This window comes from Labeo rohita, chromosome 6, assembly GCF_022985175.1.
Source record: "Labeo rohita strain BAU-BD-2019 chromosome 6, IGBB_LRoh.1.0, whole genome shotgun sequence".
In the NCBI taxonomy this organism is placed as follows: Eukaryota; Metazoa; Chordata; class Actinopteri; order Cypriniformes; family Cyprinidae; genus Labeo; species Labeo rohita.
The window spans coordinates 33742605-33768080 of record NC_066874.1 but is presented as its reverse complement, the minus strand read 5'-3'; the positions used below and the strand labels follow the sequence as shown (position 1 = coordinate 33768080).

The window sequence follows — 25476 nt, the reverse complement described above, 5'->3', positions numbered from 1 at the left end:
AATGCATTTGTTCAGGCCTTGTAGTCAATATCCGCTGTGTGTACCGTACATCGGTTGCCATAGTAATGAGTCGAAGCGATGCCAAGAGTCTTGTGCGGAACCAGAGGAGCCGTCAGTGTGGAAAGAGAGGATGGGAAACTGGGAATTGTGCCTTTCATCATGGCAACTCGCCATATTACTGAACTCATGAGGCAGATCAGACGACATTAGCCATGGATAAATGACTGTATTTTACACATGGATATGCTGCGTACTCAAACCATTCACTCATTCGCTTAGGAAATGCATTTTTAATATTAGTTTAAACTCTAATGCAAATGTGTGGTTGTCAACGTCAGGTTTTATGTTGCTTTAAGTCTCACAGCTGTGCAATTCACAATTTTTGAAAATTGAATTTGATTTCAAAAACAGGATGTGTAGTGTAGTTTTAATAGAAGAAATATGGAATATTTCTAGAAATATATATTAATAAGCAATGTTTTAACAACAGTCTATAGAAATTAGAATTTTTTTACTTTAATATATTTATTCATAAATACACAATATTTTATTTATTCATTTTTAAATTAATTATATTTAATAAAAGACCTATCATTTATGTTTGAAAACCCAGAAATGACGTCAAAAATGTATTTATTTATTTATTTGTTGGTTGGTCGGATGGTTTTGGTTTTGTGGAGGTAGAACACTTTTTTTCTCAGTGTTTTTATATATTTTCTTTATTATACAGTCCTTAAAGTATTATTATGATTGTATTATTATTAGTAGTAGTAGTATTTTCCTCAATTATTTATATATAATTTATTATAAAGTTCATAAATAATGACTATTATTATTATTATTATTATTATCATCATCATCTGTTCTTTTATGGTGGAAAAGCACTTTTTAAAAATAAATAAATACATAATATTTTTAAGTGATTTAATGTAAGTCACCTTAAAACACCTTATTATGTTACAATATGGTTTTATTGTCTCTGTTTTTATATATAAAATGTATTATACAATCAATAAATAATAATGATAATAATAATAATAATTATTATTAGTAGTAGTATTATTATTAATTGGCTATTCTTTTATTCTTAAAAAAGAATAACTTAATAAATACATACATTTTTAAATTAATTTATTTTAAAGTTTTAAAGTCGCCTTAAAACAGTGTCAAGGACTTTTTGTGTTATATGTGTATGGGTTGAGCAATATGGTTTTGATAGCTTTACATTACATCAAAAGTAAACAGGCAAAATTATTCAAAAATAATGTACTTTTTCATATTTTGTAACTTCAGTTCCTCTGTTGGGCATTTCATTTCTTTGCATTGTACTGTAATTGTTCTCATCATTCCATTTTAAATGGCAGGTTGCCGTTTCAGTATGTCAGATACTATTCAGATATTTCAGTTTCCTTAAACATCACCACTTCATCCATTACATCCAGACTCGATAAGTGTCATCTCACATGCTCTCTGCTTTAATCGACAGATCCATTCAGACTCTGATGAAGGCGACGGCTCTATTAAATACACCATCTCTGGAGAGGGAGCAGGGACTATATTCATCATAGACGAGGTCACCGGAGACATCCACGCCACCGAGCGACTGGACCGAGAGGAGAAAACCTTCTACACCTTACGAGCTCAGGCACGAGACCGTCTGACAGACGCGCCGCTGGAACCAGAGTCTGAGTTTGTCATCAAAGTCCAGGACATCAACGACAGCGAGCCCAAGTTTCTAGAAGGTCCCTACATCGGGAGTGTGGCCGAACTCTCTCCTATCGGTAAGAGTTACCTCTTTGTACAGTGTTTATATGCTGAACTGCTGTGTGTGTATATTGTAAATACTGCTTGTGTTATTTTAATATCACTGATTAGGGTTATTATACTTAACTAAAACTAAAACCATAAACCATATTTAGTTACTTGAAATAAAATAAATTTGTTAATAAGCAGTGTTTCAACTGCTATCTGTGGAATCTATAGCTATACAATCTATACAAATGTTGTTACCTGAAATAAACTAAACTAAAATAAAATATAAAAAACTTAAACTTGTATTATTTTAGTTAGTTAAAAAAGGCAGCATTTCTCATTTAGTTTATCTTGATGTACTAAAATAACTAAAACTGAAATAAAAATGATTTAGAACTATATAGACATATTTAAAAAACAATAATAATAATAAAAAATACACAACAAAATAACTTTAATTCAGATGAAAAAAAAAAAACAGAAAAAATCTAAATAAAAACAAATTAAAAATATTAATAAAAACTATAACAGTATATCAGTGACGCTAAAATAAAAAGTGTATCTAATTATTATTCTAATATATTATTATTATTATCAGCTATTCTTGTATGGTGGAAAAGCACTTTTTGTGTTACAATATGGTTTTGATAGCTCTATATTACGTCAGAAGTAAACAGGCATAATTAGTCAAAAATTATGTACTTTTTCATGTTTTGTAACTTGTTTTGGACTAATGAAATTCCCCTGTTGGGCATTTAATTTCTATGCATTGTATTTGTTTTAGTTACCTAAAATAAAATATTTGTAAGTAAAATAAAACATAAAACAACAAAAAAAGACAACAACAACTTTTTTTAGTCAGTTAAAAAGGCAACATTTCTCATTTAGTTTATCTTGATTTACTAAAATGACTAAAACTGAAATAAAAATGAAGTAGAACTGTATAGACATATATAGTTTTTAAAAGGCAAAAAATAAAAAAATAAAACATAAAAAATGCACAACAAAATTACTAAAACTTCAATTAAATTTAATTAAAAATAATAATAAATAACAAAAAAATATAGAATTATTAAATATATGTATATTTGAAGAGTAAAAAATGGTCTGTGTAGTATTAACTTTTTGTTTTAGTTTTAGTTATTTTAGTTATTTTTGAACTCAAAATAAACACATATGAGAAATGTTATCTTTGCAACGAGCTGAAATAAAATATATGTATAATTATAAGTACTTTAAGTATTTCATATTTAATGTAAGATTTATAATTTTATTTTTATAAATAAAATATTTTTATATTTTGATAAGTAATGTTTATTTTATTTTATTTCCGGTATTATGTTTTTTTGTTTTGTGTTTTTTTTAATGGTTTTAATTTTATTTCTGGTTTGGATCATAATTTGAGAATGCAAGTACATTTTGCATCCTTAGTTTTGTTACGAAAGGCCTAAAAGAGCGTAGTTTTCTCCTTCATATCAATTACTGTCATTGCAAAACAACAATTTAAACAGATTCTCGCTGAGCAAGTCCAAAAAACATGGTGCATTTTGCCTCTGTTTTCAATAATACTTTGTAATGATTCAGAATGGTCAAAATAAATGCTTAAACATGATGATTAGTCAATTCTTGCTTTTGCAATGTTGATATCCTAGTAAAAAGCCCAATGGAAGTACCATAGTATTTTTAGAAGTTTCATACAAATGTCAAAATAGTGCATTATTGACATTACGTACCACTGTACAATGACCCGTCAGAGTATTTTGTATCATTTCCAGTGTGTTTTGTGTTCAGGTGCGCCTCAGTCGAAGCTCTTATGTGCGTGTTTGCGGATATAAAGGATTTTTAAATGCAGGTTACAATAATGTAATCACTGTAGCGCTGCACGGCTGTGAACTTCCTGATTGAAATTAATTCCTGCTTCCTCAGCACATCGGCTGCAGCCGCTCGCTGCTTATTGACACGCAGGAGAGAGAGAGAGAGAAATATGAGCGAGTCCTCCACTCCCTGTAGGCTTCTCCACCTTTCAGTCAAATTATACATTAAAGAAGTGTGGACTTCATGTTTTATACATTGAACAGCGGCGGCTGTAATGAAATAACGGCTCTGCTTAGTCAAGCAGTTCCTGTTTGTTTTCTGCTTATGTTTGAGGTCCTGGACAGAACGAGCGCTAATGGTCTTATTGTTAGAGTCTCAGGAAGAAGGTCAGTGTTACTCGGCCAAACAAACTCCACGGCACATTTTCATTTAGGTGCATGGAAAATGACTGCATAATAAGTGAGTCTGCAGAGTATATAACACCTTTTACAGCGATGTCAAAAATAGCTAAATACATGGTTATGTTGTTAGCTAAATAATGGCTACAGTTAATATCAGATTGATACGTTTCTACATAAAATTCAAGTGTTTTTTTATTTTTTATTTTTTTTTGCAATACTTTTTAATGATTCAGAAGGTCAAAATAAATGCATAAACTTGATGATTATTCAATTCTTGCTTTTGCAATGTTGGTATCCTAGTGAAAAGTACCATGGAAGTACCATAGTACTTTTAGAAGTTCCATATAAATGTCGAAGTACTGCATTATTGACATTAGATACCACTGTACAATGATCCGTCTCAGTATTTTATATTATTTCCAGTGTGTTTCGGTTTCAGGTGATTTTTTTTTGTTTGTTTTTGCAAAAAGCCTATTGAGCTCACCAAGGCTGCATTTATTTGATTAAAAATTCAGTAAAATCTGTAAAATTGTAAAATATTATTACAGTTTAAAATTACTGTTTTCTATTTGAGTAGATTTTAAAGTATAATTTATTTTTGTGATGAAAAGCTTAATTTTCAGCATCATTACTCCAGTCTTCAGTGTCATTTTTAAAAATTTCCATTTTATATTACTATTTCTTTTTTATGATTTATTCTTTTTATTACACAGTGCTTCAGAAAAGATCGAAATAATTTCAAAATTATAAAATAACAAAAAAATACACAACAAAATTACAAAAAAGTAACTAAAATTAAAAACAGAAAACAGAAATATAAAAATAAAACCAAAATAAAAATATAATAAAAATAAAAATATTAATTAAAAAATATAATTTTATGTAAATGATACTTACATTTTTATATTTATTTTTTATTATTTATTCTTTATTTATTATTTTCATGACATAATCCTTCAGAAAGAAAATATATAAGAATATCTCTTTTATTACCATTTTCCATTTTGATTTATTCTTTATTATTTTAATGAATAATAATAATAAATAAATAATAAATAAAGCCAAAATAATAATAATAATCAATTCATTTTTATTTTTATATTCATGTTCATTACATTTCCCTTCAGAAAGGAAATAAATAATAAATAATATATAAATATAATCTATTTTATTACCTTTTATTTATGATTTTTTTATTATACAAATAATAAACTAATTACAAATAACCGTATTATAAATATATAATATGATCCATGCAGTAGCTAAATGAATATAATACAGTGCATTTATAAATGCTTTAGTCCCAATGCAAAGCTTTCAGGCATGTGCAGAGTTTTAATTGGTCGTGTACTCGTTTAATAATGGCACTGAGATCTGAAGCCAAGCCTGGCTCACGCTTCATATTAAACTCGACTAGTCCTCTTGATCTGACATAAAGAGCTGCAGTAATTTTCCAGCTACAGAGCTTTAAGTGACCGGCTAACGGGTGGTCGCACGTAACGGGTCTAATTGTCCCGCAGCAGACAGAGCTAATTTAACGACATGTTTCGCGCAGTCGCTTTCCAGCAAACTCGCCCCGTAGATGTGTGAACAACTGATCTAATAAGCTGCTGTGCGATCGCTGCGCTGTCTTACCACTCCGCCAGAGAGAATTCAGCAATAATCATAAAAAAAGTAATCACGGACGAGCCCCGGGCATATTCATTTTCACTTACCGCCTTTGTCATTTTCTGCCTCTCTTTCTCTCTCCAGTGGCTGCGCTGATGTTCATGGCCTTTAGCGTGCCGTTGAAGCCAAGTCGCATTTGTTTGCATATTATTCACACGCTATAGATGCTCCATGTTGGCGAACCCAGCCATGAGCCGCAGAGAGGGACAAAACACTCGCTAAACACCCGCCTGCTAATCACATTAGCCTGAAATCACTACAGCATGACTATCTTTTGTCTGTTTTTGTTTGTTTTTCACTAAATTCTACACTGCTTTATAAAATATGCATTTTGTGGCTGTATTTTCTGCATGAAAGGATCATATCGCTTGTAAGACTCATTCATGATGTCGAATAAAACATCACTATTTATGCTACACACACTTAAGATGTTTCAGCATGTAGGTGATATCTAGAGAACAGAAAAAACTTTAATATATTATTAATAAGTAGTTTATACAAAATTAATATTATAATTGATGTCATACTGTCATATTAAGCCAATAATAATAATAATAATACTGTTTTCAATATAAGAATCAGAAATATTTGATTTCTGAAGGATCATGTGACACTGAAGATTGGAGTAATGATGCTGAAAATTCAGCTTAGCATCACATAAATAAATTAAATAGTACAACATATTCACATAGAAAACAGTTATTTTAAATTGTAATAATATTTCACAATTTTCCAGTTTTTACTGTATTTTTTATTCAGCTTTGCATCAAAGAAATAAATTAAACATTACAATAAATTCGCACAGAAAATGGTTATTTTAAATTGTAATCATATTTCACAATTTTTCTGTTTTTACTGTATTTTTTATTCAGCTTTGCATCAGAGAAATAAATTAAATATTACAATATATTCATATAGAAAACAGTTATTTTAAATTGCAATAATATTTCACAATTTTCCTGTTTTTACTGTATTTTTTATTTAGTAAATGCAGCCTCGGTGAGCAAAAGATACATGCATGTGTATATATATATATATATATATATATATATAGTGCATTGAAACTGAAGCACTCTAGCAACCACATAGCAACAGTGTTATAGCCTTAGCAACCATTTAGACATGCCCTGACAACCACCCACACTTTAGCAACATGATGGTGAGTTTTGCATTAGAAAATATCATTAAAGTACACACAAAAGTTTTGAATTGCATACTAAATTTTAAACAGTTATATTTATATATATATATATATTGATATAGATACTGATATAGATATATTGATAGATATTTATATAGATAGATATTTAATCTTAAATTTCTTTTCAAATGCAATAACCAATAAACTAACACCATATTTTAACAAATTATGGTGTTTAAGGTAAATACTTGCCATAAGCCCCTACGTTTTTTTAGAATCATATAAAATATGTTCAAATATATAAAATCATATAATTTTATATCATATAAATGGGCAAGTAAATACTTTGTAGTGAGTAAAAAACTGGGTAAAATGTGCTATTCAGTGTAATGACTAATTTTATAATAAGCTGCTTTTTATGTATAAAAAAATACTTCCGCCTGCACAATTCAGCGCAGTGTACTAGAAATCTGTACAAGACAGACATTTTCCTCAATATTTAGTTTTTAGGCATCTCATGTCTGTTTTTTTTGTTTGTTTTTTTTTTTAAGTCTGCCTCTTGTTTGTTCGGAGTAAAGTTATCTGTGAATAATTAAATCAAATGCATCTCTTGCCTTCCGCCAGTTGTGAGAGCCAAAGTAGCGTTTTAAATATTTACGCTCCGGCAATGCTTTGCCCACTGTTTCAGAACTCTTCAGATGCATGCAAAAATAATATGATGCTTGTACGTGTTGTGCAACAGATGTCTTACCGTAGTTTTAGAGGGAATGTTCAAAACCCCTTTGAATGATTCACCAATCCGGTTTCTGCCAGTGTCAGATAATAGACACACAAAGCTGGCAGCACCGTCGTATTCGAAGGAGATTTGCATTTCCAGAAGGAAATAACAGTGCAGGCGGCTGAAGAGCAATGTCAAAGTTCTGGGTGACTTCAGGTTCCAGCTTTAGTTCTGCATCAGTGCTGCTTTGTAATTATCCTCAATGACATGAATATCCTGACGTCTGATTGAAGGTGCATGCGTTGGTGACATATAGTCTTGTTGTTCCATGACAGGTCGTAAAATGCCTGCATGTGATAAAAGTGCTGCGTGATGGATGTTTGTGGCGGAGGGATTTGATTGATGGCCGATGGAAAGGTTATGTCACGGGGTTTGAACTCTGGCATACTGACGTCTGACCTGATTTGATTTGATCTGTGTTGACTGACACGGCTCATCAGCTCTAGAGGAGCCACGCCGTCTAAATGCACAAAAAAACATTGAGGTGTTCCAAAAAAGCATCGTGAAGCAGATACCTCAAGTCAATAGGTTTATATTGCACAGCAGTTTTCGATTTGATTTCATGATTTTAGGTAAAACTCACAGTTTTGTAATTTTTTAACAATGAACATCTAAATGAACAAATAGGTTACAGAAATATTCTGAAATGCATTATGAACTCAGATCTTTCATGAACTCTTTTGTTTGAAATCAAAGTCTGTGTTGTGATCCATTTCTGAGCTGGTTTGGTTCAGTTCAAGGTTATTTTTTTATTTATTAAATCTCTATGGAGAAAATGAATGGTAAAAGTTGGGTACATTTTGGTTAAATTTGGTTTAATTTGTTGGCTAAACAACTTGGCATTGCAGTTTTGTGGTTTGGTTCAGTTCAAGGTTAAAAGCTCTTTAGTGACAGATTATTATTACTATTATATATTTTTGTGAGTGTGTGTGGAATCCCTATAAAGAAAATGAACTGAGAAAAAAAATCGTAATAATCTTTTAAAAGGCTGAATTTCCTTTGTGACATGATTTTAATGAGTGTGTTTTTAATTAAGCACATTAATCACCCAACTGTCAATAGTTGATTTAATTATTAGGTTGGTTTTATTTAAAAAACAATCACTGTAGTTGCATTTTGGTAAGAGATAAAAAAAAAGCTAAAATATATTACATTTGTGTACAGTATAATATATTTTAAAATATAATAATTAAAAATATTATATTAAAATGCAGTTTGTTTACTGTTAAAATATTACATATTTTAATATTATTTAATATTTTGCTGGAATATATATTGTATAAATAATAAATTTATTATTATCATTATATTTATTATTATTTAAAAAGTCACTGTAATGTATATTTTGGTATGAGACTAAAAATGATACATTTTAATATAACATTTATTTAAAAAAGTATTATATTATATTATATTATATTATATTATATTTTATTATATTATATTATACTGTATTTTTTGTGGTCCATCTATAACCTGGTTTGTTTGTTTTTTATTTCAAGGTTTAAAACCTTTTTTTTTTTTAGAGTGATGGATTTTTATTTATTTTTTACTTCTGGAACCAAGGCCACTAAACATTTTATTAAAATAAATCTAAATGCATAAAAAGACATCAAGATATTCTAAAAGCATTATGAAGCGAATAGTTCAAGTCAATAGGTTTAAATTGCACCATAATTTTTTATTTGATTACATAATTTTGCAGTGCATCATAAGAAGAGCAGTCGATTTAGTAGCAAAACATTAAAGTCGCGTGCAGTTTTGGAAGTCTAAATTTCAGATGCATTTGATTCAAATCAATGCCTGTGTCATCTCTTAAGGTTAAAAACTCTTTAGTGATGGATTTGTTTGAAGTACCTGTGGAGAAAATGATGGAACAATTACTTTTTTAATTACTTAGATTTTGATTTGAAATGACTTACTAGTTTTTGATCTGATTACACACTTTTGCAGTGCTTCATGAGAAGAGTAGCTGATTAAATTGCATAACTTTAGTTAGGTTGTACTTTTTTCCTGAAATTCAGATGTTTTTGTTGTCAAATCAAAGCCTATACTGAGCTGTAAGCAGATGCTTAGTGCACAGCTTTTAAATAAAACACATCTAAATGCACAAAAGAGGTCAAGGTATTCTAAAATGCATTATGAAGCAAAAAGTTAAAAGTCATTAGGTCTATATTGCACAGCAGATATTATTTCAATACATAATTTTGCAATGCATCATGAGATTTTGATTTGTAGTTGAACCATTTTAACTCAGTTTTGGTTCAAATCAGAGCCTTGTCATTGTGGTTGATCTCAGAGCTGCTTTGGTTCATTTTAAGGTTAAAAACTCTTAATTTATTTGATTTATTTGAAGTAGATAGTGAATGGAAAGATGAGTTTTTTGATTTGTCTACATAATTTTGCAGTGCATAATGAGTGGAGTTAATTTTGTAGTTAAACAATTTGAACTTCTTTTTTTAGTTTTGTGTTTTCAATGCTTTTCGTTGAAATTAAAACCTTATTTTTATCTTCCGTCTCTGAGCTGCTTTGGCTCAATTCAAGGTTTAAAACTCTTTGGTGATGGATTATGGATTTGATGGAGAAAATGAATGGGAAAAAAAAAACGTCCAGAACAGGGGTCACTGTAAACGTGGACGCTAAATGCACAATTTTTAAACTAAAGTACTTCTAAATGCATAAAAGGACATTGGGGTAGTATAAACTGCATTATGAGTCGAATAGCTTGATCATTGCACAATAGTTTTTAATTCATTTCAAGGTTTAAAACTCTTTAGCGATGGACTTTTTTAAAAAAGTGAATGAATTGGAAAATGACATCTGAGGCTGCTGTAAATGTGGACACTCACTGCAAGGTACAACTTTTTAATAAAGTACTACGTCTGTGTAAAGAAGGATATCTGAAGAAGATGAAGCAGATATGAGGTATTTCATAGCTGCGAGCGCTTTATTCAAATGGTCACATTGTGAGAAGGGAGGAGAGGAGAAATGGGGCGTTCTGGTCTATTTTAAACAGATTGCCTTTAAATATTCAAAATGAAAATGATTCTGCTTTTACTCGGTGTTAAATTGAATAAAATGGGATTAATATCTAATCCTCCTCTGTGCTTAGATTTTGAGATTTGCTGCGGCTGCTGCAGCGCCGCCTCAATCCATCTGCAGTCTGCTGGCTTTTGATGTCATAAACTTCTGCTTTTTGATGTCTGCTTAAAGGAATAATTCACTCCGACATTAAAATTCTGTCATTCATTCGTTAACAGAATATTTAGCAGAATGTCCAGGGGCGAATGCCTTAAAAATGTTTTTAATCCCATCAGTTCATTCTTTTACCATCTTTTTTTTTTTTTTATCTCTAGTACTTTATTTGAAAAAGTTGTCTTGTACTCACCTTTAAAGATTTATGACCGTAAACAAATAAATAAACCGTGTTTTTACATATGTTAAGACAAAATAATACACAGTGTTATAATTGCATATACATTACGCAGTTGGTGCATATTTGTCAATCATACAAGAAAAAACAGGTAAGATTTCAGCGAAAATATGGCATAGTTTATTATGAACTATTTTTTTTTAACTTTATTTTTTATTATTTATTTATATTATTTTATTTTATCAGCACTCATTAACCATTTACTTTTTTACTACTTTATTTCTTCTTCTTCTTCTAATATTATTATTTAGTTAATTTTATTATTTATCAGCATTTACTATTTACCTTTTTACTTTATTTTTATTTATTTATTTATTTATTTATTTATTTATTATTATTATTATTATTATTATTTGGTTTATTTTATTATTTATCACCACTCAAAAAATGTGGTAGTTTATTATTAACTATTTACTTTTTTACCACTTTATTTATTTATTATTATTATTAGTAGTAGTAGTAGTATTCATTTAATTTTATTATTTATCAGCATTAACTATTTACTTTTTTACAACTTTATTTATTATTATTATTATTAGTATTATTATTATTATTATTATTATTATTATTATTATTCAATGTATTCAATTTATTTATTTATTTATTTATTTATTATTTTTAGCTTTATTTATTATTATTATTTATATTATTTGGTTTATTTTATTATTTATCACCACTCAAAAAAAAAAAAAAAAAAAAATATTTTCTACAACTTTATTTTTATTATTATTATTATTATTATTATTATTATTATTTAAATTAATTAATTAATTTATCAGCATTAATTATTTACTTTTTTACAACTTTATTTATTATTATTATTATTATTATTATTAAATTAATTGTATTATTATTTTTTACTTTATTATTATTATTATTATTATTTGGTTTATTTTATTATTTATCACCACTTACAGCACATTTTATTATTAACTATTTAATTTTCTACAACTTTATTATTATTATTATTATTATTATTATTATTATTATTTAAATGTATTTATTTATCAGCATTAACTATTTATTTTTCTAACTTTATTTATTATTATAATTTAGATTATTTGGTTCATTTTATTATTTATCACCACTCAAATTATGTTATAGTTTATAGCAACTATTTTAATTTTCATATGCATTATTTTATTATTTATTAAACTAATGTTTTTTTTAAATGCATTCAAACTGCCTACAATATATTATATATATAATCCATAAATATATGTATAATCCAAATGCATGGAAATTTTATATGCAATTCAAAACTTTTGTGTGTAGTTTAATAATATTTTCAAATGCAAAACTTACCATCATGAAGTTAAGGTGTGGGTGGTTGTCAGGGCATGGCTAAACGGTTGCTAAGGCTATAGCACTGTTGCTGTGTGGTTGCTAGAGTGCTTCCTAATTTCAATGCACAATCACAATAGTGATGGCTGCAAGAACACAGTTGCCCAATAAAGCATCCTGGATGGGGACTCTTTAAGTACGTCTTTGTCAAATGGATGAAAAATATCCTATGTAAATCCTTACGGGACTTCCTCGAAGATCCCGGCAGCGGCCCATTGACTTTTATGACACAACATTACCCAGCTCCTTCCATTTCTTCAGCCTTTGCTCATATCTAAGCGCGTGTTCTTTATTTTTAAGTGGCTGAACGAAAAGTGAATCAAGTGTTAAGATGGTGAGAGAAATAACTTTTCATGTGAAAACACTTTGGATTTTATGGGAGCACTAAACGATTCATAATGCGGAGTGATTCGGGGGCTCCGACTCTGACGGGGTTAAATAGAGGAGAAAGTGCGCGCGCGGGGGGACGCGGCACAAATCTCCTTTACGACGGCGACTCTTAAAGAGCTGTCAGTCTGTGGTCGTGCATGAGCTCACCTCTCCTGACCATCTGCTCCGTAAGTCGGCCGTCTCCTGCGCCGGTGCCACGGCTGCCAGCGTCAAACACACTTTGTTGACACCATTAAGTGGGTCATTCCTGTTACACAGCGCCTTATCAACTCTTTAGCTTTTATGAATATGCGTGTGGTGTAATTTAAGGACCTATTTCTAAGAAAACTCTCTGGTCAAACTATGACACTTCACCTTTATGAAGTATGACTTTAGTAATTACTCACACAATGGCAAGAGCTGAGGTTAGTCGTTGCTTAGTAAAGGATTGACGTTAGATTAAGTTGGTTTCATATGTTTTTAATGAAGTTTTTATATTATTATACACATTTCTGTAATTTTATCAAACGGGATGGTAGACACAAACCAACTAATCCATCAAATTCATTCATTCTTAGAACAATCTCAGAAGTCTCAGAAACTTCATGGAGATTGTCTTGCAATTAAAACATTACAATAAACAAATTAACACAAGAAAACATTTAGTTTGAAACATGGTAAGTGTCAGAGTTCTGTGTGCCATTTGGACTGTTTATGTTTGTTTTTCCCATTGTGCCCATATTTGGTTCTTCCTGTCCTCATTTTGTCCTGATTAGTTTATTTACTACACCTGTCTGTGTCTTTATCACCACCCTTTATAAGTCTGCTTGTGATTTGAGTTTGCTGTCGGTCCTTGACGTTATTTGGATGTGTGTGGATTATCGTTCTGTTCCTGCCTGTTCCTGCCTGTTCCTGCCTGTTCCTGCCTGTTCCTGCCTGTTCCTGCCTGTTCCTGCCTGTTCCTGCCTGTTCCTGCCTGTTCCTGCCTGTTCCTGCCTGTTCCTGCCTGTTCCTGCCTGTTCCTGCCTGTTCCTGCCTGTTCCTGCCTGTTCCTACTAAGAGTTATATTAAATAGTTATTTGTATCGTATCTCGTCTCTCGACTCATCTATCCAGCACGTACCGTGACAGAAGGACCGACCCTACAGTTTATCCCCGGCGTTTCCCTGCTTTATTTTTTCCGGTTTTTTTTTCTCAGTGTTTGTTTTTTTGTTTTTCGTTATGGATAACCCTGCTGTCCTCCTCCTTCTCCTGGAGCAGGGGAATCGCTCTCTCGTGGACCACACTAGAGACTTTGTCCACCTCGTACCACTCACACACTTCCCGGACAGCAGCCTTTGCACATTTTACCGTGCAGGACTGAACATCGCCACGAAAGCGCAGCTGTCCGGGAGGGTCCACGAGAGAGCTTCGCCGACTACATGGAGTGGGTGCTGGTGTCCTGTAGATCTTCGTTGACCGCGGAGGATGACACCAGCCCCACTCAAGACCCAGAGCCCAGCCAACCAGCACCCCGACACGCGGAGTTTGAGCCCGAGCCCACCGCGGATGACGAGCCAGAGCCACGAGCGACAGAGCTAAAGATCGCCACAGAGCCAGAGCCCTACACATCCGATCAGGTGCGAGAGCCGGCTACATCTACCATGACGGGGAGTGCAAGATGGAGCAAGTGAGGGCTATGGAGAGCCCTGCCCACTGCACCACTGCTGGGGGTGAGCTGGATGATAACTCTGGGGACTTGATTGACTTTTCTACGGAAGATCTAGAGGATAACTCTGGGGACTTGATTGACTTTTCTACGGAAGATCTAGAGAATAACTCTGGGGATTTAATAGACTTCTTTACAGAAGTATCTACCTGTCTCGTTATGCCTGCCTGTATGGAATCCCCACCCACCCTCCCTCTTCTGCCTATGTCAACATCTGTCTGCTCACCGCTGTCCCCTGACAGCCCCTCTGCTCACCCTCAGCCCACCACCTGTGCAGTGGGTGCGCCGCGGGTCTGCCAGCTTCCATCGGCGTCAGGGCTGGAGGATCCCTCATCTCCGCCTCCAGCCTCAGAGTCCAGAACTCCGCCTCAGCCCTCCGACCCTGCGGCTTCACCACGGCTCTCAGCGCCCTCGTCTCCATCGTCGCCCATCGGTCCACCAGCTCCACCGGGCTCCCTCGTCTTTCCGGCTCCGCCCTGGTCGGTCGTCGGCCCTTCATCACCTCAGGACTCTGTTCCTACGGCTGCGCCTCGTCACTCCGTCCCACCGGCTCTGTGGACCTCCTTCCTCCCTCTGGCACAGCCTCCATCCTCTGTCGCTCCGGCTCCGCCGCGGACCTTCGGATCTCCGCCTACGCCTCGGTCGCCAGAGCCTAGGGCTCCGCCTTGGCCCTCCGGATCCTCGGTGTCGCCCTGGATCTTCGGCTCTCCGTCTCCGCCTCGGGCTCCTCCGCCAGCTCCTCCGCCAGCGGCTCCGCCTCCGTCGGTCGCCCCCTGGAGTCGTCAGCCTTTTCTCCACCATGGCTCCTCCCTCCGTCGGCTCCACCGTGGGTCGTCATGATGGCTGTGGTCTGGGTCTCGCATGGCTCCTCCTGCTCCGGGTCCCTCCTGAGTTCTCCCTGGCTCCTCCCTCCGTCGTCACCACCCTGGACTTTGTTTATTGTCCTCCTCCCGGAAGACCGTCCGCCACCAGAGCCTCCTCCCACAATGACTTTATTATTTTCACTCCCTTTCCACGCCGCGAGGTCGCGCCTTCCGGGAGGGGGGAGTAATGTCAGAGTTCTGTGTGCCATTTGGACTGTTTATGTTTGTTTTTCCCATTGTGCCCATATTTGGTTCTTCCTGTCCTCATTTTGTCCTGATTAGTTTATTTACTACACCTGTCTGTGTCTTTATCACCACCCTTTATAAGTCTGCTTGTGATTTGAGTTTGCTGTCGGTCCTTGACGTTATTTGGATGTGTGTGGATTATCGTTCTGTTCCTGCCTGTTCCTGCCTGTTCCTGCCTGTTCCTGCCTGTTCCTACTAAGAGTTATATTAAATAGTTATTTGTATCGTATCTCGTCTCTCGACTCATCTATCCAGCACGTACCGTGACAGTAAGAGACTGGCAGATTGTATGTATGTGTATATTCCAATAAAAGTGATAAAAAATGTATAATTTTTCACTAATAAAATAAAATATATAATATAATATAATATAATATAATATAATAATTTTAGATTGTATATAAATGTATTATATTTTAGCATTTTTAGTCTCTTACCAAAAAGTGAATTACAGTGACTTTTTCAGTTTGTTAAGAGACAAAATAAAATAAAATACAATTTTTCACCAGTAAAGAAGTTATTATAATATAATATAGTATAATATAATATCATATCATATAATATCATATAATATAATATCGTATAATATAATATCATATAATATAATATAATATAATATAATGTGCATTTCAGTGACTTTGTCAGTTTGTTAAAGGACTAAATAAATAAAATAAATAAAAAATAAAATAAAATAAAAGTGCTAAATAATGTATTAATTTTTAACATAAGTTTTTATAATAATATAACTTAATATAAAATAATTTTTAGATTGTATATAAATGTATTTTAGCATTTTTAGTCTATATTAAATATATAATAAAAATATAAATATACAAATACATTAAATATATAATATATTCCAGCAAAATATAAAAAATATGTAATATTTTTTATAATTTTATTTGCATTTTAGCTTTTGTTTTATTTTTTCAGTCTCTTCCTAAAATGTGCACTACAATGATTTTTTTTTTTTTAATAAAACCAACCTAATAATTAAATCAGCTATTGACAGTTGGGTGATTAATGTGCTTCATTGAAAATGCACTCATTAAAATAATGTCACAAAATTAAGCCTTTTTTAGGATTATTAAGATTTTTTGCATTATGCAAAAATATATTTATTTATTTATTTTCTTGTTTTTCTGTGCAGAGGTTGGCCAACTACATAACATGAATTTCAAATTGTATCCAATACATTAAGATATATATGACACGGGACATGGAAATGAATTCAAGTGCAGTTATGCATAAATCTTTCTGTCGGCGAGGGACGAGGAGGCAGCGGCTCTCAAAATGCAGTCTTCCATAAGGCCGGGCGCATTAAAATTAATTTTGCTTTAGAGCTTCATGTCCTCTCATATCTTAGCGTATGCTTTTTTCATCGGCTATTTACAGTGCTTTCGGCTCTTCCTGCTTCTAAACAGCTTTCTTTGGCTCTTCCACGAGCAGCTCTTCATCTCAAACCTTCTGGGTTGTAGATTTTCAAACAGATGACATCCGATCAAAGATCCGCTAGCGGGTTAATCTCACGCCAACCCCGAGATAAGTCTCTGGACCGGAGCGTCTCCGGTGGCTATCGTATGGAGAGCTTCCACATCAGCTTATTGTTTGATCTATATTTGATGATCGTGCCAATCTAGACTCGTGTGTGGAGATGCTAGCAGAGGAAAACAAACCGGCCTGGCCTGCCCTACACAAGCCCTGTTTAATCCACATCCACCCACCCCGTGTCGCTCCGCAAATATTAGCAGGAGGTCGGGGATGCTGCGGGTGAAAAAGGGCCACGTCTGCTGAACTCTGATGCTGTACGTGTGATTACTTCCTAGGGCTGTTCGCTTTCCTTCCCATTGAAACTGTTAGGACATGTTGCAGCTTTTACAGTCGCTGCAATGCATGCGTTCTGGTAATACAGTCACAAAAACATCCTGTCCAGACACATGTTTTTGTTTTTAATTCAAACCAGCATGCTAATTAAATCAGCTTCTGATGATTGGGTGATTAACGTGCTTAATTGTCATGAAAATAATGTCACGAAGCAAATGAGGCTGTTTTTAAGACCATTTTCTTGCATTAGGCAAAATGTTATTACGGATTGTTGAGGCAAAATTAGACCCAGAGATTTTTCACAACCCTTTTACTCATTTTTAATGTTTCAGATTTTAATTTATACTTGAAAATTAACAACAGCTTTCGGCTGTAAAGCCGTTCATGACTGTGTAACCGGTTCAGTTAATCATATGATAAAGATTTTAATTCAGACACAGGCATATCACAGGAAATTATTTTAATATTAATAATTAATAAAACTTAATAGAATACAGTTATACCAGATATAGCTATAGCTGTATTCATAACGAAATGCTAACAAGGAGACTTCTGTTTTTCATTTCTCTATTTTATCTCATTTCTATGTAGGGATAAAAATGGAGCTATCAGTTGTTAAATGTTTATGTATATACACAGCCATTCAAAAGACTGAGATAATTAGTTTTTTTTTTTAAAAGACGTCCCTTATTAAGGCTGCATTTATTTGATAAAAAAAATACAGTAAAATTGTGAAATATTATTACAGTTTAAAATAATGTTTTTCTATTTGAATAGATTTTAAAATGTAATTTATTTCTGTGATCAAAGCTGGATTTTCAGCATCATTACTCCTGTCTTCAGTGTCACATGATCTTTCAGAAATCATATGCTTTCAGAAATCATATTTATATATAACACATACACTGCTGGTCAAAAGTTTGGGATCAGTAAGATTTGTAATGTAAGTTTCTAATGCTTATTAAAGCTGTGTTTATTTGATCAAAAATACAGGAAATATATATACATTATATATACATTCAAAATCAAATTTATTTCTGGGATCAAAGCTAATTTTTCAGTGCTGGAAACTGTAATACTTTTTTTTTTTTAGGATTCTTTGACAAATAAAAAGATAAAAAGAACAGCATTTATAAAAATATAATTTTTTTATTCTTTTTTTTTTTTTTTTTTTTGAAGGAAATTAATACTTTTATTCACCAAGGATATGTTAAATTAATAAAAAGTGATAGCATAGATTTACACTGTTAAAAAAAGTTAGATGTTGAATAAATGCTGTTCTTTTTAACTTGTTATTCATCAAAAAATCCTGAAAAAAAGTATCACGGGTTCCAACAAAATATTAAGCAGCACAACTCTTTCCAACATTGATAATTCTAATAATAAATCAGCATATTAGAATGATTTTTGAAGGATCATGTGACACTTAAGACTTGAGTAACAGCTGATGAAAATTCAGCTTTGCATCACAGGAATAAATTATATTTGAAAGTATATTAAAATAAAAACCTTTAATTTATATTGTAATAACATTTTGCAGTATTATTGTTTTTTTTTTCCTGTATTTTTGATCAAATAAATGCAGCCTTGATGAGCACAAGAGACTTCTTAAAAAAAAAATAAAAAAATAAAAAAAATAACATTACAAGCCTTACTGAACCCAAACTTTTGAGTGATAGTGTATATACAAACAAACTGCATGTGTGACTGATAGTAAAGTATGATCTGTTGCTAAAACTCAAGAGCATTTTCAGAGTATTTTTAACTTTTTTTCGCCATTTTAGAAGAACAGTAAAAAAATAAATAAACCAAAATAAATAATAAATAAAGGTTGCACATATTGAATTCCCAGCCCACTCTTGCTGGATGCTGCAGCTATATAGGATGTGTGTGTGTGTGTGTGTGTGTGTGTGTGCACCAGATACGGGTTATAACTGTGAAGAGCTGGATCAAGGCCTGCAAACATGCACTTTTTTTTTTTCTTCCATCTACTTCTGGAGCAATATTTGCTCTTGCTAGAATACACAGAGAGCTCAAACACACTACTATTACACTCCAGACCGCAGCCTTTGCTTATCTCAGCCTCAACCCTTTTATGTTTTGGAAATGAAGCCGAACCCCCATTACAAAAACAGTGCTGGAGCGTGGCATCGGATGGTCATGCTGGACTTTGATGTAAATCATATGCATGTATTTTGGTGCCCAGCTGACAGGGAATGTTCTTAGAACATCAGTGACATTTTTGAAAAATTACATAAATGTTACAACAAAACATTCTTAAACTAATGATTATGGAACGTTCTTAGAACTTTGTTAATTTTTAAACAACATTCTCAGGAACATCCTTATGATGTTATTTTGATGCTGTTTGCGCTTATTGAATGTTCTTATGATCTTGAGAGAAAATGTTCTTAGAAAATTACGTTCAAATAACATTATTTTTTGGGTGAAAATAAAGTTAATAGAATTAATAGAATGTTGTTGGAAACCTTTTTGTAACATTTAAATAATGTTATTATAAAACTGGAATAACAATTGTTTGATCAAAATATGTCTCAGGGAAATTGTGAGAATATCAGTTTATGGTTTTTCCACTGTGAATTATAAAATGACTGGTCATTTTTACTTCCAAAGTCTGAACATTTAACAGTATTTCACTGTAAAATTACTTCAAATTAGATCTATTACAGTTTTTAACCGTATAGTAAGAGAGTTTGCCTTTAACTAGTTAAGGTTTTTTTTTTTACCAAAGCATTTTTTAAAGTCTTTTACTATTATTATAAACTTATAAACATTTTTAAATGTCACTGTAAAAATTATTTTTCAAGGATTTCAAAAAAATATTCCAAAAACAGCTCTATCTGTTAAAATAAAATAAAATAAAAATACTAAACAACTGGTTGTCAAACAGTGTTGCTTTTGCATCATTGTATCATTGTTATAGTTTTAGTTAATATTTTTAATTTCTTTTTATCTTTATATTTTCTAATTTTATTTATATTTTAGTTTTTAGTTTTTAATTTTAATTTATAGTAATAAAATAAATGTTTTTTGAGCAGTGAATGTTTATTTTATTTCAAACTAGTTTTCTTAGTTAATAATAAGAAGAAGAAATGTTTTTTGAACAGCAAACCAGCATATCAGAATGAAGATTTTATTTTATTTTATTTTATTTTATTTCAGTTAAAGTTTATTTAACCATTAGTTTATTTTAACCATATAGTAAGAGAGCTTGCCTTTAACCAGCGGTTTTTGCCAAAGCATTTTTTGTTATACATAGATCTTTATTGTCATTGTGGAAATCAGCAGTAAAGGGAAATAAATAGAACAATATCAAATTTATCAACAATAAATAGAACATAAAATTCCAAAAATAGCTCTAAAACATTTCCATTAAAATAAAATAAAATAAAATAAAATAAAATAATGCACAAAGGTTGACTGGCCTTTTTTCCCCTTAATCTGATTAAGGCAAATAGTTTCTAATTCGTATAAGCCTATACATCTCCAACTCCTGGAGTGTGTTTTCCCTTTTATTCATTCCCAGGAGCCACGGCAGGATGCATAAACCAGGATCTAATGACCTCTTAGTGAATCCGAGGCTGTGCATTAATGCGCTTCCTCTTCCTGTTTGAGTGTAAACACAATAAAATAGCATTTGCATTTATATAGTTTTTCACCAGTGGCATTACTCGACTCAGGGCGGGCCGTCGGACGGCTTCATGCTGATTATTACCTGTGGAAAATTAAGATAAGTAAGTAATCCCATGAAAGGAAATGGCTTCTGCATCTCCACTCCCAGTTAACAAGAGAAATGCAATCTTACAGTTATGTTTCTAATGCAATGCGGACGCTTTTCAAAGTTATCCTGGAGCGGAGTAGGCGTCCGTGATCTTTTGAAGATCGTGCAATTTTTTCTTCTGAAAATGGTCGGCAGTTATTTGTTGTAGCGAATGCCGACGCGCGGAGTCTGTTTCCTTAATATACCAGCAAATCTTCCCGGCGGTGAGTTTGCCTCGACAGCCCCATTAGGCAAAATAGCGCGCTATAAACAAAACTAAACTTGAAAGAGCGGCCGCACACTGAAACGGCACGAACGTGTGAGAATATCCTGCGAGCGTTTGATGTTTGCTTCTGTTTGGGCCACGAAACGGATGGAAGGTTAGAGGAAGCGGTAAGCTATCAGACAGATAGCGATCGAGGTGTTTGGCTTCGGCGAAAGCGCTTCGCTTTAATGATAAAACATTGTCCTTTTCTGTAAGCCCTCATGGGAGGCGGCGTTCGTGACGGAAGACAAACAAGATTCTGACACTTCCCGTTAATTAACCTAATTAGCATAGGCCTATTATGTGGCCGGACAGTATCGTGACAGGCCTCCGTGAAAGACTGCAACGATGACCTTTTGCGGACACCACCAGCTGTCAGCAATTACCTGAGAGCGATCGGCCCCAATAAAAGCACTCGAGTCCTTCAGCGCCGCTTTACGCTACATATACAGTCCCCGAGAGTGGAAGAGTCGTCTCTTAAATGAATATATACACACTTATTCAGCAATGAAATATTAGTAATGATGTATATGTATAATGTCACAAAAGATTTTTATTTCAAATAAATACTGTTCATTTAAACAATCATGAAAAAATGGTTTGCAACCAGTATTGCTTTTGTATCATTGTATCATAGTTTTATTTTATTTTATTTTATTTTATTTTATTTTATTTTATTTTATTTTATTTTATTTTATTTTATTTTATTTTATTTTATTTCAAGCAAGTTTTCTTAGTTTCAGGTATAAGAACCCTGTTTTCAAGATTTGTAATAAAATTAAGAAATGTTTTTTTTTTTTTTTTTTTTTTTTTTTTTTTTGAGCAGCAAATCAGCATATAAGAATGAAAATATTTATTTTATTTTATTTTATTTTATTATTTCCGTTAATGTTTATTTTATTTCAAGGAAGGTTTCCTAGTTTCAGGTATAAGAACCCTGTTTTCAACATTTCTAATAATAATTAGAAATGTTTTTTTTTGAGCAACAAATCAGCATATAAGAATGAAAATAATATTCATTTTATTTTATTTTATTTTATTTTATGTTATTTTATGTTATTTTATTTTAAATATATATTTATTTTATATATATATTTTTTATTTTATTTTTTTATATTTTATTATTTTTCAGTTAATGTTTATTTTATTTCAAGCAAGGTTTCAGGTATAAGAAGCCTGTTTGTAACATTTATAATAATAAGAACACTTTTTTAAGCAGCCAATTAGCATATTAGAATGAAAATAATATTCTTAATAAAACTTAAATAATATTCATTTAAAATGTAACAATATTTCACAATATTGCAGTTTATACACACACACAACTAGCACTATTCTGAAACATTCTGAAGATGTACAGAGACAAGATTTTATTTTATTTTTATTTTTTTTATTTGTTTGTTTGTTTTCAAGTTTGCATGGCTATTCACTGACAATGTTTTTCACTATGAAACTCTGACATCTTATTTGCATCCAGGCTTAGATTTTCAGAGAATAATAACTAGATTTTAGTCTGTTCCTCACACACAGTTATCTCATTCTTTCACAAGACTTTCATGCTACCTTTCTGTCGTTTCTGGAGCTTGACAGACGTGGTCACAGTGAGCTGTTGTTGTACAGAAAAGAGCTCTGTAGAGATTCCTCCAAAACTCTTCTTTTGTGAGAGAAAGTCGTACAGGTTCGGAGCGACATGAAAACTCCTCTTTTCAAACTCTGTGTCTTATCTTCCTCTGTCTGCGTTCACCAGGCTTTTCTTGCGAGAAGCTTGCATTTCCCCCTCAGGAATAAGGTCCATTAAACTTTATAGGCTGCGGGCCTTGCTTTAGTTAAAACGTGTGACTAAATGTAAATATGTGCTTTGTATCGGGAGCCAGGAGGCTGTTGAGGCGCGCACAATTGGCTCAGAAAATGCACTGAATAAATTTACTTAAAGAACAACTAAATGCTCTGGAAACGCTTACAAGTTGGCGCTAATGAGATCCATGAGCGTGCTGTTTTACTTGATGAACTGCTGTCATTGTGCGGCTCTGGCTGATGTAATTGATGTTGTTTAACCGCAGGTACGTCGGTGATGAAGGTCATGGCCTCAGACGCTGATGATCCCACCTATGGAAGCAGCGCTCGGATAGTTTACAGCGTCCTGGAAGGAGAACGATTCTTTACTGTTGACCGACAAACCGGTAAGCGCAGCAATGATTTCCCTATTTAAATTCATCTCATGAATTAAAAACTTCTTTTTATTGGTGCATTTGCACACAAACATCATGGTGAAAAGTTTTCACTCACTTTGTTCAGAAACTGTACAAATCTTCTTTTCCGTGGATGACTTCAGTTTTAGGGATATTTTTAGACTTGAGTCTTTCTAGTTGAAATTTACAACAGTTTTTTTCTTTCTTTCTTTTTATACACTGAACTGTAATTTAGTGTTGGTTATTTTGCCAGGTGTTTTAAGTGCAGCAGCTCTGAAGACAAAGTCGATCACAAAAAGCCCCGAAAAACTTTGTGAGCAATTTAGAAAAACTGCTTTTGAATGAAATTTGTAGGTAGTAGAAATATAGATCGCACAAGTATGGAGTAAAAAAAAAAAAAAACATTTTTTTTTCTCTCAGTGGATAAAGTTACAGTATAATATTTGCAAGTGATTTCAATATCATATTTTAAAAACTGTTTAATGGCCAAAGTCCCGGTGAAACCAGTAAAACTATTAAATATTATTACTATTTAATTTTTTTTTTTTTTTTATATGTGAATATATTGTAAAATGCAATTTATTTCTGTGATCAAATCTGAATTTTCAGCATCATTTCTCCAGTCTTCACTGTCACATGATCCTTCAGAAATCATTCTAATATGCTGATTTGCTGCTCAAGAAACATTATTGATTGTCTTTAATGTTCCCAACAGGATTATTATAGCCGAAACTGAAAATGAACTAACATTTAAAAAAAAAAAGAACCTTAAATATATAATATAATATAATATAATATAATATAATATAATATAATATAATATAATATAATATAATATAATATAATATCATTTAATAATATGTCAACTTTTTCAGCTTTTTCAAATGTTATCAACATTTCTCAGTTTAAATTGTAACTACAACTGAAATAAGATTAATAAAAATACGGTTTGGACTAAAATAAAATAAAATAAAATAAAATAAAATAAAATAAAATAAAATAAAATAAAATAATAAAAAATACATATTTTATAAAAAAAATGTAGTATGAAAAATAACAATGACAAAAGCACAAAGTAAAATTAGAAGTTATTCTAATATGCTGATTTGTTGCTCAATAAACATTTATGATTGCCTTCAGTGTTGAAAACAGAGTTATTATAGCTGAAACTAAAAAAAAAAAAAAAAAAAAAAAAAAAACCTTGCTTGAAAATAAAATAAACATTAAAAAAAATGTAAACGTATAATATAGTATAATATAATATAATATATGTCAACTTTTTTAGCTTTTTAAAATGTCATCAAGATTTCTTAGTTTAACTTGTACTAAAATTGCAACTGAAATACAATTAACAAAAGCAGTTTGGACTTAAATAAAATAAAATACAATAAAATATAATAAAATAAAATACATTTTATAGTTGTTTTTTTTATAAAAATAAAATAAAACACAATAAAAATGACAAAAGCACACAGTAAAAGTACTCAAACTGAAATTAAAATGAAAAAGTAAAATACAAAAAAAATAAATGAATAAAATAAAATAATGCCTAAATGATAACACTGGATGAAAGCAGTTGTGCTGCTTAATATTTTTAAGGAAATCAAGAGATATTTTATTTAGGATTTTCTGATGAATAGAAAGTTCAAAAGAACAGCATTTATATGGAGAAAAAAAAAAGCTTTCTATTGATGTGTGGTTTGTTTTGACGTATGGATAGGACAGTATTTGGCCGAGATACAACTATTTGAAAATAAAAAATAACACAAATCGAAAAGTTTAGAAAATCGCCTTTGAGATTGTCCAAATGAAGCTCTTAGCAATGCAATTTACTAATCAAATTTATCTTTTAATATATTTATGGTAGGAAATTTACAAAATATCTTTATGGAACATGATC

At 32.0% G+C, this 25476-nt stretch overlaps 1 protein-coding gene across 2 annotated transcripts in view; it reads left to right on the top strand.

Annotated features, from left to right (window-relative positions):
* LOC127166769 (cadherin-22) overlaps positions 1-25476 on the top strand; it is a 237436-nt gene that overhangs the window by 132821 nt on the left and 79139 nt on the right. For both annotated transcript variants that reach the window (XM_051112311.1, XM_051112312.1), the window contains exons 3-4: positions 1487-1781; positions 23448-23567. In XM_051112311.1, coding sequence (XP_050968268.1) covers positions 1487-1781; positions 23448-23567 — 415 coding nt within the window. The remainder of the gene's footprint in view (positions 1-1486; positions 1782-23447; positions 23568-25476) is intronic.